The sequence below is a fragment of the Tenrec ecaudatus genome, chromosome 11, assembly GCF_050624435.1.
Source record: "Tenrec ecaudatus isolate mTenEca1 chromosome 11, mTenEca1.hap1, whole genome shotgun sequence".
NCBI lineage: Eukaryota > Metazoa > Chordata > Mammalia > Afrosoricida > Tenrecidae > Tenrec > Tenrec ecaudatus.
In genome coordinates, this window is record NC_134540.1 from 70,129,772 (window position 1) to 70,142,461 (window position 12,690).

At 59.9% G+C, this 12,690-nt stretch overlaps 1 protein-coding gene across 1 annotated transcript; it reads right to left on the minus strand.

Annotated features, from left to right (window-relative positions):
- Positions 1-103: 103 nt before the first annotated feature.
- GPAT2 (glycerol-3-phosphate acyltransferase 2, mitochondrial) lies at positions 104-11,320 on the minus strand. The gene is made up of 22 exons (XM_075562672.1): positions 11,239-11,320; positions 9,185-9,249; positions 8,919-9,032; positions 8,021-8,094; positions 7,517-7,621; positions 7,113-7,241; positions 5,323-5,422; positions 4,850-4,983; positions 4,467-4,566; positions 4,165-4,377; positions 3,754-3,876; positions 3,499-3,581; positions 3,115-3,233; positions 2,513-2,583; positions 2,157-2,415; positions 1,922-2,070; positions 1,690-1,767; positions 1,227-1,358; positions 1,011-1,131; positions 764-829; positions 524-579; positions 104-220 (listed from the first exon to the last, which is right to left on the minus strand). Exons 1-22 carry the CDS (start codon positions 11,318-11,320, stop codon positions 104-106), a joined length of 2,490 nt encoding a protein of 829 aa, XP_075418787.1.
- Positions 11,321-12,690: the final 1,370 nt, after the last annotated feature.

Below are 12,690 nucleotides of genomic sequence, written 5' to 3' on the forward strand. Positions count from 1 at the left end.
CAGATTAATAGTCCAGGGAGTACTTGTCATCTTTCTGCTGTCGCTAGGGCTCGGCCACGTCCTGGCTCTGAGAGGTCTCCCGACAAGGGCTCCTCCCCCAGCCCTAGCCACAGACGAACTGCCGGATGAACTGTTCCAGCTTTTCCTGGTTGTCCCGGCTGGCAAATGTTGGAGACAGGTTGAGCAGGGGCCCTGCCGGACTAGGAGTCTGCTGCAGCACCTGGGGCGGGAAACAGCTGTGAGCGGGCATGGGGACACGCTTCCAGAAGTCTAAGGGGAACCTCTGGCCCCACAGGCACCTGTGTGCTGCCTTGTCTCTCTGGTCCCAGGGGAGCAGGAGCCAGTGCTGAGAGACCAAGGGTACAGGACAACTGGCCTGTGGTCACTACACCACTTCTGGGAGAGCCAGAATCAGCCCCAGGGTGGCAGCAATGGGCTCCCCTGTGCAGCTCAGTCATTTGGGGCGGGTGGGGGGGTGGAAGATAGGGGATAAAAGGTGGATACGGAGGCCAGTCCATCTTACCCCCAAGTCTCTAAAGGTCCAGACAGCACTGGCTGCAAGCTTTAGGTCCACACACTCTGGAAGACAGAAGTAAAGGTGGGCGCCTCCGTGCTTATCCTCCAGGAACAGTACGCAGACGGCCAGGAAGCTTCTGCTTGCAGCAGCCCTTTGCCTGGCATGAAGTTGCCCCTGTCCAGCAGGGGGCAGCAGCCACTAATAAACCCACCCTTGCCTCCCCAGGCGCCTGGCCTTGGGACTCACCGAAGCAGCCTTCCTCCTTGGCCTTGGCCTGCAAGAACTGGAACAACTGCTCCGAGTAACCCAGTTCTGGGGACAGAGAGCAAGCGATAGACCTGGGCCCTGTGCACACACAACATGTACACGTCTTGCCAGAAGTCCTGGCTTCTGAGGACTGCAGGGGCCGGGGGCTCTGCCAAGAGCCTGTGGCACCTCCTGTAAAGGCTGAGGGGATCTGGGAGCTGCCCAGGACGCAGCCAAAGGAACTCACCTGTGTCAGGCAGCTGTCCCTGGCAGAGGAAGGCAGCAGCTTGTGCAAAGGCCCTGAGCAGTGGGTTGAGCAGACGGCAGAGAAAGAGGAAGAAGTCTGGGCAGCGTGACTGCTGGCTGAGCTGGAAGGGGGCAGAGGCCAGCTAAAGGCCTGTCTTCCCCCTTCCCCCACCATGCCACCCAGCAGTAACCCCCCTGGTGGCTCCTCCCAACTCACCCTGAAGTACCGGCCCTCAGCCTCCTCGAAGTCGTCACTGTCACTATCAGTGAAGTCCCCACTCGGCTTCCACAGCAGCTTTGCACTCAGGCACTGCCGCCCTGTGTCACAGGCTGACCGGGAGCCTGGGATCTGGGGGCCATGGGCCAGTGGTCATGGCCAGGCTGGCCCCAGCCAAGTACACATAGGTGGAACTAACAAATGCAGACCAGGGAGCCCAAGAGGACTAAGGCCACACTGGGCTGTGGACTGCTGAGTACAGGGCAGGCTGAGAAGACACAGGTGCCTGCTTCTACGTGAGGTGGGGGTGGGTGTACAGAGACCCTCTAGCCCATGTTTCCAGTGCTCATGAGGGGCAAATGCACCCAGGGCAGATGTGGCCTGCCCCAATGCTGCAGCAGAGCTGGGACCCAGACTACTACAGCAGCTAATCCAGGGCTTTGTCCCCCACTGCCCTTCGTACCTCCTCAGCAACCAGGAGCCCGCACTGGATGAGGCGGTCCAGCACCTCCTGGCAGTAGCAGTAGGAAGACTGGCAGGGCTGCAGGGAGGGAAAGGCACCCATGGCTTCAGGAGAGCCAGGCATGTGGCAGGGTTGTGTCAGAGGCAGCACACCTACTGCACGGGTGGTCTTGGGGGTGGGGCTCAGCAGGGCCGCCCCGCTCTACTAACAGGAGGGCAGGCCCAGGGCTGACCTGCAGGAGCAGCAGGTCCTGGGGCAGCAGGTGCAGCAGCAGCAGGATCTGGCGGTACAGTTCATTCTGACTGAGCAGCTCCACTTCCTGTAGCTCCCAGCGCCCCTCAGGCCGAACTCTGCCCATCAGCAGCCCCCGTACAGCACAGGCTGGGGGCAGAGGGCCACACAGAAGGGCGGGTATACAAATGGAAGCCAACCCTCCCCACACCCACCCTGGGCTCCTCTGGACTCACCACCCACGGCCTCACTCAGGAAGGCAGGCAGCAGCTCCGCACTCAGGCGTGCCAGGTGCATGAGGCTGGGGCCTGGCCGTGGCACCACCACCAAGTCCCCCTGGTGGACACGCAGCAGCGCCACGTGTGGCCGCAGCAGGCCCAGGGTGTGCTGCACCAGGCAGCGGAGCTGGCCGGAGAAGCCCACGTCAAAGCCTCGCAGCAGCGTCTCCTCTGTCAACCAGGAGAAGTCCCCCAGAAGCTGCGACAGGAACACGCCCTGGGCGGGCAGGGTGGCCTGAGCAGGAGGCTGCGCATCCCCCCTGCCCCGCCCCCGCCCCCGCCCCCGCCCCCGCCCCCATGGCGCCTCAATCTACCTTCTGGTGCTTAACCAGCAGCAGCGTTGCCATGATGGCTGTGCTCATCACTGCCGAGCTTGCCACGCTGGCTGTGCCGGGAGAGGGCGGGGGCTGATGGTGGCAGGACCAGCAGCCTGGGCCCTCTATTTTGTCCCAACTCTCCCTAACCAGCAACCACACCCCCACTCCAACCTAGGGAAGAGGGGGGCAGGCCTGGTCCCTGGGCGGTGAAATACAGGGGTCCAGGGCCCTCCCCCATCTCATGTGCCCCCACTCCCCAAGAGTACTACAGAAGTATGGTGAGAGAAGACCTCTGTGGGCCAGGTCCTTGCCCCTTACAGTCTGCTACAGAAACTCAGACCCCAGAGGTGAAGCCATGGGTCTGGGCCCCACCCTCACTGTCCTCTACCAGCGTCTCCTTGGCTGCCTTGCACAGTAGGGGTCCACTCTTCTCTAGGTGTTCCAAGTGTGCCCCCTCCCAGGGATGGTGGATCTGACACAGAAACCCACTTGGGACAGAAGGAACTGACAGCTGGCCAACCCAGGGCGCTCCAGGGGCTGCTTAGGAGCCTGCCACCAGAGACCCAGACCCAGTGCCCCCTTCGCCCCCCCCCCCTCACCATTCAGGATGTGGCGGCTCAGCCTCCGCACCAGGAGCTGGTCCTCTTGCTGCAGGGCCAGCAGGGGTGCTGTTAGCGGGGTCCACTCCTGTTCCTTCTCAGTGTCTGGGATGACAGTCCTGGGATAGACACACAGATGGCCTACGAACAAGACCTCTTCTGCCCCTTGCCATCGCTTTCTCAAAGGTAAGGGTGTCTCCCCTACTCCAGCCTAGGGATCGGTATGACACAGGCCACACCCAGATTCCAGCAGGGAGTGACCCCTGGCCCCGTGCTGTGTGGTGAGGGCAGGCTGGAACCAGTGAGAAGAGAGAGGGGGGCAGACTGACAGAGAGGGAAGAAGTTGCTTCCCCACAGGTTGGGAAGACTGGCCCCTGCTCCTACCATTGCCCCAGCACGATGGGCAGCAGCAGCTGCTCCAGGGTCTGCCTGCTGCCCCAGCAGCTTCTGGCGTTGATGGTGTATTCCTGTCCGGAACAAGGCTCTCAGGTGGCCTGCCTCTGCCCACCTGCACACTGCCCACCTGAGGCGGTTGGGTGAGTGCAGCTGGGGCTTTGAGAGCCAGGCCACCAGGACCCTGGAACAGATGACCTGGAGCTCAAAGTGAGCATTCCCAGCCTTCCTTAACAAGCTCCCTACCTGCAGGGAAAAGGGCTGGGCCAGGTGCACACGGACACAGGCCCGGTGGCTACGACCCCAGCAGCTGCACAGGCTCCGCAGGACAGCCAGCACTCCGGTCCACAGCCCCAGAGGGGTGGGGGCCTGTGGAGGGGGAAGGCTGAGCATGTCAGTACAGGTGACTGCTCATGGCACCCCCCGCCCCAAATGTGCACCGTCTGGTTCCAGCCTGCTCCTGTCTCTCAGCCCCATGTGATGCCCAACCCTGACCCAGCCAGCCGACTCCAGCCTTCCAGCACAGATCTTTGAAGGCTTGGACATGTGCTGCAGGACGGTGCCAGCAAGGAACAGATGCCTTTGCACACCCGTTTCCTGGCCCTAGCCCTCGCAGGACCCCACCACAGGAGGTCCCGAAAGGCAGGGGGGTCTCACGTGGGACAAGTCAGGCAGTGCATCTGGGACCAGGTCATAGGTGACAGCCACTGGCACCAGCAGAGCATCGGGGATGGTGCCCGCCCGAACTGCCTGCACCACCACTCCCAGCCAGGCCTGACCCAGGGCTGACAGCCGCGGCGCCTGGGGTCCAGGGGGCTCCTCCAGGAAGATGAGCAGGGGCTGCCCGCTAAGCAGCAGCTGCTCGATGGCCTAACAGAGGGAGGCGGAAGGGTGGGCATCAGGGTCAGAGCAGGAACAGACCCCTGCAGAAACAGACCCGCAAGCACTGGGGCACTCACTGTACGGACTACAGTCCTGGCAAGGACCCCCTCAGAGCTGTCCAGGGCGAGGTTGGCTTCTGGAGGCAGGAAGAGTGCCCCCAGCTTCCTCAGCAGAGCTCTGTGGGGCACAGGGTAGATGTTGACGAGGGAAAGGATTTAAGAAATGAGACCAGGCAGGTCAGTGCCAACCCTGGCCACTGAAGGCCCGCTTGGGTCCTGCCTGAACACCCTGAGGCCAGACACGACCTCACTGCCTATAGCTGGCCTTGCTCTGACCTCCATGGTCAGGACCAGAGGAAGCTGAGAGCAAAGAGGCCAGGTCTCCAGACTCCCTACCCCACATACCCTGGTCCCAGCCTAGGGACCCCCACTGCTATGGTGTCAGCGTCCCAAGATTTTACCTGAGGGCAGGGGAGCAGGTGTGGGGGTCCCAGGCCACACGAAGCACGCCCAGGCCCTGGGCCAGCAGCACGAAGGGCAGCAAGATCCCGTTGAGGAGCGACTTGTGGGTGGAGAGGAGGACCAGAGGCAAGCCCTGCTCGGGGAGGAGGGGGTACCATCAGTGTGCTGCCAATCTGCACGATGCCCAAGGGCAGGGAACCCACAGGGACCAGCGGCAACTTCCTTCTAAGCTCATTTCCCCAAAGCTGTGCATTTCCAACAAGTGTCAAGGTAGCACACTGACGCAAGGCAACCGTTAGGCCATGATGAAAAGCGGTTAGGGGGCCCCAGGGGAGCGGGGCCGTGAGACTCTGGGAGGAGGTCGCCGAGGAGCAGCGGCTAGTTCCCACCAGCAGATGGGCTGGTCCGCACTGCAGGGCCGGATCCCTATGCTCCTGCCATCCCAAGCCCAGTGGAGGGGGGGGGGGCTCACCCGCTGCGCGGCCTTGCGCACCATCTTCATGTGTCCCCTGTGGAGCTGCACGTTCAGGAAGAGGCAGTTGAGGAGGCGCAGCAGCAGCCAGCTGAACAGCCTGGGGAGCAAGGCCCAGTCTGAGGCCATCATCCTAAGGGGATGGTCCCTCCGCAACCGCTGACCAGCAGCGCCCTCCCACTTTCTCACACAAGGCAAGTGTGGCTCAAGGCTACAGGACCAGCCTCACAGCAGATGCCAGCTCTGCCAAACTCAGACGCTCTCCCCACAAGCCCCCTCCCCTCAGCCAGAGTGCATGTCCTGTCTCAGATCATAGCCCGGCCTGCTCTGTGCAGAACACTGGCAACAGTGGACTTGACATAGGAATGGGAAAGATCGAAGGAGCGGAGTCCTTGGAGGACAGGGATTGTCCAGAGGCCCTGGGGCTTTAACTGGAGGCAGGGAGGCGAGCAAGCAGGGAGGTAAGCAAGCAGTCCAGAGACAGGGCAGGATGCACAGCATGTTCCCAGGAAGCATCAGTCAGCAGTGAGGGGCGCTGTGCCCCTGCAAGATGGGCCCTCACGAAGGCATTGTCTACCTGGTTGTGTTTTTCTCGAGGGACCTTTAGTCACTTGGGTGAAAGTTAAGAAGGTGGGCAGCTGAGTCCAAACAGAGCTGGAGTACTAGTAGTTGGGACTTTTTCTCAAAGGCACTGCTCACAGGAGGAAGCAGGAATCGAAAGGAGGCCAGAGGGCAGGAGACAGGAGGGCACTGATGGCTGGTGCTCAGTCAGGCCAAGGGGCTGGGCATCCTAACAGTCAGAGGACGGCTGCCGGGAGGTCTGGGGGAGGGGACCCATCTGCTTGGGCCTCCTCAGCACTTCCAAGACAGCTGACTCTGATGAGCAGCCCGGCCCGATCCTTCACTTACTGATAGCCTCCATCCTCTGCTGAGAGCGCGTCTGGGTGCTAAACCGTGGCCAAGTATGGCCTCTCGCCTCACCTCCAGTTGCTTCCATGCAACCTCATACTCAATGTCTCCAAGAGCCAGATGGGGATCTGAAACTCATGTCCCTAACACCCTCCCTTCCCTAAGAACAGCCTCCCGCTTAGCCAGAAACCCAGCTTGCCTGGACTACGCCCTGTGTCTCCCTGCCCCCTCCCCACCCAGACATCAGCAAGGACCCATGCTTCCACCTTAATGCTTTTTTCACCCTTTGCTGTCACCACCCTGGTCCAAGACTTTGTTACATCTTACCCCAACTAACAAAACAGCCTCCCAAGTGGTCTTCTGGTCTCTACTCTTGACCCCAATCCATCATGCTGTCACTCTCTGCTTAAAACCTTTCAGGTCCTGCCTGATGTGGCCCCTTTCACCTGTTTCACCTCCACGATGCTCCTCCTCACCAGGCTCCAACTACATCAGCTTTCTTTCAGCTTCTAGAACCAAGCCCTTTCCTGTTCTCCCAAGTCAGGCTCTTTCTCCCTCTTTAGGCCCTGGCTGACAGGTCCCTTCCCCCCTCCTCAGCCTTAGCCTTCTGTTCCTTTCGTTCTGCAGCTGTTTGTACCCCAGCTCACTGTGACTTAGGTACCACGTCTGCCCCCTGGAACAATCCCTGCACCTACTGGATCTAAATCTAGTAATGGTGGTGGCCTCCAGGCAGAGGGGAGTGGAAGGAGGCAAGGGGTGAAAGCAGTCTGTAGCCCACTCTGGTAATCACCCAGCTCCACAGGAATGGAGTCCTGCCACCTGCTATGCCTCAGAAGGGGAGGGGTCCCACCAAGGACAAGTGGCCCTCAGCACAGACTTACCTGAGCAGCAAGGGGCGGGGTGGGGCCTGGATGTGGTCCAGGATGCGCTGTACCTCTTTCTTCACAAAATCTGGCACCTGACCTTCCCCAGCACCCCCAGGTGTCCTCCCTAAGATGATGTCCTGTACCCTGTGATGCAGGGCAGGGGGTCAGGATGAAGCAGGCCAAGGACTCTGGTTCTTGTGCAGAAGTGTCCAAGGTCCCTCCGATCACTTCCCCGCACTCACCCAGGCCATAGCCACTAGTCTTCACCCTCCATTATCCCAAAAACCTTCCAGGAAGGGCTTCAGACAAAGCTATTCCTCTAGAAGCCTGTCACCAACGAACCCTCTGAGCCTCAAACCTTTGTCTTGGCCTGGAGGATGCCAGAAGCATCAGCTTGGGCCAAGTCTCTGCCTCCTTACCCAGGGCTTTCCAGGATCTTCTGTGGGATATCCTGGCAGGAGGGTATTTGCTGTTCCATTGACCACAGGAAACAGCAGAGCCTCCGAACAAGCCAGCCTCGAAACCTGGGCACAACTCAGAGGCGGAGGGGAGAGTTTTTAAAGAAAGACATGCAACATATACGCCACACACCCAGGGCCACAGAGGCCTATCCCAGCAGGATGGGCCCCCACCCCAGGGCCCAGTTTCGGGAACATCCAAGTCTGGCTCATCACTGAGCAGGGAGAAGAGCTGCCCTCCTGTGCCCTGTTCCCAGCCTTCTCTCAGCTGCGTGGGGGACAGGGTCAGGGCCAAACACGCAGGGGCAATGAAAACTGCTCCCCAAAGGAGCTGTGGGTGAGCCCCAGCCTGGCTCCCCGGGCCTGGGCTGCACAGCAGAGGGTATGTATGGGTCCTCTGTGTTCATCGGAAGAGGACAGGAAGCCAGCAGCTTTCCACCCAACCCCCACCCCAGCTTGGACTACCTGGTGTTTTCCTCCTTCACCAAGATGACATTGCAGAAACCGAGATCTGTAATGCTTCTGTGGAAGAGGTCCTCCTGCCAAGAGGTGGGAGAACATGTCCCGGGGCCTTCTCAGACCACAAAGACCCACCATGCCTTGCCCCCCTAGGCTGCCCCATGGCTCTGAGCGACAGGGCTTTATCGCTGCATTGCCCTAAAGAAGTTAACCCAGACCCTGAAATCTAGCTACACACCTAGTAATCACCTTCATGGAGCGCAGCAGATGAAAGACTCTAAAAGTCCCGAGGAAGAACCTCTGCGTAACTCAAGACAACTTAGCTCTCCCTAGTCGTGCAGGCCCACGGGTGCACGTGTGCTCAACACACACACACACACACACACACACTTTCTCTCTCTCTCTCTCCTCTCCCCTAGGAGAACACATCCTCTCATCCTTCAGCACCCTCTTCTCTGGGCACCCTGTACTCTACACACCCTGCTTTCTCCATTTGCCTCCACCCCACCCTCCCATAATGGTATGTCTCCCTCATCAGTATCAACAGCACAGAACACAGCCTGGCTCTCCACCAGCACATGGCATGGACACAGGAGGCCTTCGCTGTGCTCGGCTTTGGGGGCTGGGGAGAGGTCTGTGAGTAGGTGAGTGTTCTCTAAACGCCTATCAGCACTTGTCCAGGCATGGTCAGATGCTAACTCTCCCAGGCCTGGGGAGCTGGCCACAGCCCAGCATCATACCAATACCAGTGCATCCATTACCCTGCAAGCCAGGGCAGAGGCATGGGGCAGGGGACAGCCGGAGCTTGGAAGGACATAAAGGAATCCGCTTCCCAGAGTTGTGGTGCCCATACCCTAGCTCCCCCAAGCTACCCAAGGTGAGGCCTGGCCCGACCATGACTCACCCAGCTCTTAGGAGTACAGGTCTGGCAGCAGCGGCCCACAAAGGGGCGATACTTCCCCAGGAATGGAGTGATAGACTCCAGTTTCATCCCAAAGCCTGAGGACCACAGGCTGGTCTGGAAAAGGGCCACAGGGAGAGGTAAGAGGACGCCAGGTGCTTGGCAGAGGGTAGGAGGATCTAGGGAGTGGGGGGGGGGGGCAACCAAGCAACAGGAGGATGGACAGGTGACGAGGAGGTGTGTTCTGGGAACGGGAGGCACCGCACCACAGCCTGGCCCTGGTGCTTGTTTCTCACATTCTGCTGGGTCTGGAGTCTGGCTCCCAACATGGTGTCTAGGAGGGCTGAGCAGGGAATGAGCTGCCTCTGCCTTATCCAACAGGAACTGCTCTGGGGAGGCAGAAAAAAACGGAGGGAGTGCCTGGAATCTCGGCCATAGCCTGGAGTCTGGGGGGTGGTTCCCTAGGCCACGGATGATAAAACAGGCAATACCCATGCTGGTACTGATGAGAAGCACCTGGACTGGAAGCTGGGCAATGGGCTCAAGTCAAAGCACCATCTCACCCCCACCTGGTCCCATCAAAGAGCCCGGGCTCCCTCAGTCCACCACGAGGGTATCATCTGTCTCATCATCATCACTTCCCTGCACGAACGGGGCAGTGCTACGCCACAGACCCTTCTGTGCAGAGTGAAAAGGGCAGAGGCACAGAGGGTGCAAGAGGGAGGCATGAGGCTGTCAGAGCAGAACAGACTCAGCACCACTCGGCCGGCCACCAGGCCGACTCAGCCGACCTGCCTTCTCTGCCAGAGGGCAGCCCTCATCCACTCCATCGTTCCAGGGATACAGGCTGGCTAGTGGGGGTCAGGGGGCCTGGGAATTTGGACACACAGAAATGCCATACAAAATGCTCAGCAGACCGGAGACAAGACACTTTCCCATGGTATACCTGCTCTCACACAACACTTCAATAGAAGGCCCACTTGGCACCTCCTCAGAGACCCCTGCCCGCCACTAAGTTCTCCTGAACAAACATCTATTCCCCATACAATAGTACTAAACAAGCCCCCATGTATCAGACCCTAAAAATCCCCCACTTGCGTGATCGCTCCCCGTGTCCTTGATGAGCTGCAGCTGGTGTTGGGTGCAGCTGAGTTGATTCTGAGTCCCAGCCACCCCACAGGACAAAGCAGAAGTACTCCACAAACTGGTCCAAAGATGTCCGTTCTCCCACTCCCATCCCAATGTGCACCAGTCCACCTGCCAGTGCTTGCTCCTGTACTCTCCAGCCCACCAAGTTCTGCCAATCGCTCTCATCCCTGTGTCTCGGTCACCCCTAGATTTTCTCTCTCCTGGAGTTCCCAAGCCAAGTGTGAAGCCCATATATGAGGCTAAGATCTCACCTCCCCACGGCATCTGAAAGTGTCCAGAGGGCACTGCTGCAACCAACTCAGCTCTTGATGCCCAGCAGTTGGCCCTGCCCATAGGAAGCCCACAGGAAGGGCTCACTGACTGACTGTGCTTTCCACACCCCAGAATTCCTCTGTGTCCTCCTCCTCCTCCTAGTACCCGACCTAGAACCAGTAACTCAAGAAAACAAAGAGCCATGGTCACAAGAGCATACAGGCTCCAGGAGGCTCATCCCACACGCACTCTCTACTACAAAGAATGTCGCCCGGTGTCATCCACAGGCAGCTGCACAGCTGTACTATGGGGAGGCCCACCTGCTGTGTAAGGAGGGCTGCTCCCTATCTTCCCTCAAACAAATAATGCCACCAGATCTGCGCAAACCCCAAATGGATGGCGTCAAGGCCAGGCCAAGGGGTAAGCCTAATCCACTAAGTCAACCACCCAGAGGTCAGTTCTGTGTTCTAGCCCCTTAACTCAAACCCACTGTCACTGAATGGATTCCGAGTCACCGCGGCCCTACTGGGCAGAGAACTGCCCCCTGTGGTCTTCCAAGGGCTTCAAGGAGGAGACAAATTTGAAAATCCTTCAAGCAGCTGGTAGGTTCGAACAGCTCACCTGTGGCTAACTACTCAACTCCTAGGCCACTACTACACCAGCACCCAAGCCCCTACCTCTCAAGGGTTCGGTTGGTCTGTAGCTCCGGCCTGGATGCCCTACCTCCGATCCCCAACCCCCATGACCAGACCCTTCACACTGACAGCCTGAGGGCCAAAGTCATTTCCCCCGGAAGTGTTCTCCTTGGGCCCAGGTCGTGTTTTCAAACCTCATGAAATCGTACGAACATTTAAAATCCAGAGCTTGTTATATATATTTTTTAAGAAGCCAGGTTTCCAGCTGCTGCTGAGAAATAGGAGACCTGGCAGCTCTGACTGCGTCCCCCGGGGCTGCTGCTGGCCAGCGCCCAGCCACCCGTGGACTCTCGGCTTGGTCACCCCCATAACGCCTGAGGCCTGAGGTCAGGCCCAGGGCTTGCAGGCCCAGGGCTTGCAGTCCTGGATCAAAGGATAACGCCCGGCCTCAGTTCCCCATGCTCAACAAAAAAAACCCCACGCCGCTGCCCACGCCCACTCGCGTGCCCCGCCCCCCGGCCCGCCAGGGCAGGAGCGCCCAGGGGGCTCTAGGGGAGTAGAAACCGAGAGCCTCCTCTTTCTCCTGGGGTGAAGCTGCTGGTTTGGAACTGCCGACCTTGCGGTTGGAGGCCCAAGGAGTAACCACGAACGACTCCAACCCCCAGAGAGCATCCTTTGAGGCTCCCCCTGACCAAAGCCCTTCAACTCCGTCTGCCGGACGCGCGTCCAAGATGGACGATCAAGGCGCGAGCCTGAATGGCCGGGCTGGCCTTCCATCCCCGGGCTACGGCCTCTCTGGGTCCAGGGGGACCTGCCCGGAGGCCAAGGACATGCAAACCAGGGCTCAACCCACGGCACTCCCCGAAGGTCTAGTAAGCGTGGCAGGCCTCGCTCAGCCTGCTCGCGTCCAACCACCGCCCGGCTCCCTAAAGGGCCGCCGAGGCCTGGTTCCCGAAGCTAGGCGGTCTCCGGACAATGGCGGGCCGGTTCTGACCTGTCCCCGCCGAGCGCTGACCGCCCTTCTCACCTCACGAGAGCCGCCGACGCCGGCCGAGGCGGTGGGTCTGCGAAGGAGGGAAGCACGCAGGCGCGGCCTCAGGGCCCGGCGGGAACGCAGCCCCGGGAGCCAACCAGGATGCACGCTGGGCCCGAGGGCCCGCCTCCCTGCGTAGCCCCGCCCCACGCTGCATCCACGCTGTGTGGCCACGTGGCTCCAGTGGCGCCTTAGTTTGAGGGTGGTAGGTCGCGCCAGCTAGGGTGCTGCCTGGGTGGGTAGCTGGGGTGTCTGATCCCGACGGACTAGGTTCCTCATGACCACAGTGGAGTCTCGGCGAGCGCTCGGCCTTGTCCAAGGACTCATGCGTGAGACACCAAGCCGTACGTAAAGGCTGGACGGTGACTCATGAAAGGTTTCCAGGATACACTCAGCACTGAGCTGGCCTTGAAGCTGTACCAAACTTCTGACTTGGGGTATTCAGGAAAGAGAAGGTTATCACCACGAGCCAGGTTGGGGTCGTGAAAAACATGGCAGGGCAGCCAGGTGTCACGTCAGGGACCTGCTGCAGCCACAAGGTGGCTGGGTTTCAGTTGGGCCTGTGGCCAGTGTTTAGTCCTGCGGCTATTTGATTAATATCAGACTCCTGTCTCAGCCCCATGCGCCAGTGCGAAGGGAGACCATATCCGTTCACTCATCATTTGGCTACATTCCCAGGGACAGGTTAGTGGTCCACGCAGTACTG

Excerpts from the sequence above, each read along its gene's own strand:
- GPAT2 (XM_075562672.1), bottom strand. The coding sequence starts at position 11,320 with ATGGGGGTGACCAAGCCGAGAGTCCACGGGTGGCTGGGCGCTGGCCAG. Across the intron at positions 9,250-11,238 it reads GACGCAGTCAGAGCTGCCAG|ACACCATGTTGGGAGCCAGA; the intron begins GTCTCCTATTTC and ends CAGCCCTCCTAG. Across the intron at positions 2,416-2,512 it reads TGCTGGTTAAGCACCAGAAG|GGCGTGTTCCTGTCGCAGCT; the intron begins GTAGATTGAGGC and ends CTGCCCGCCCAG.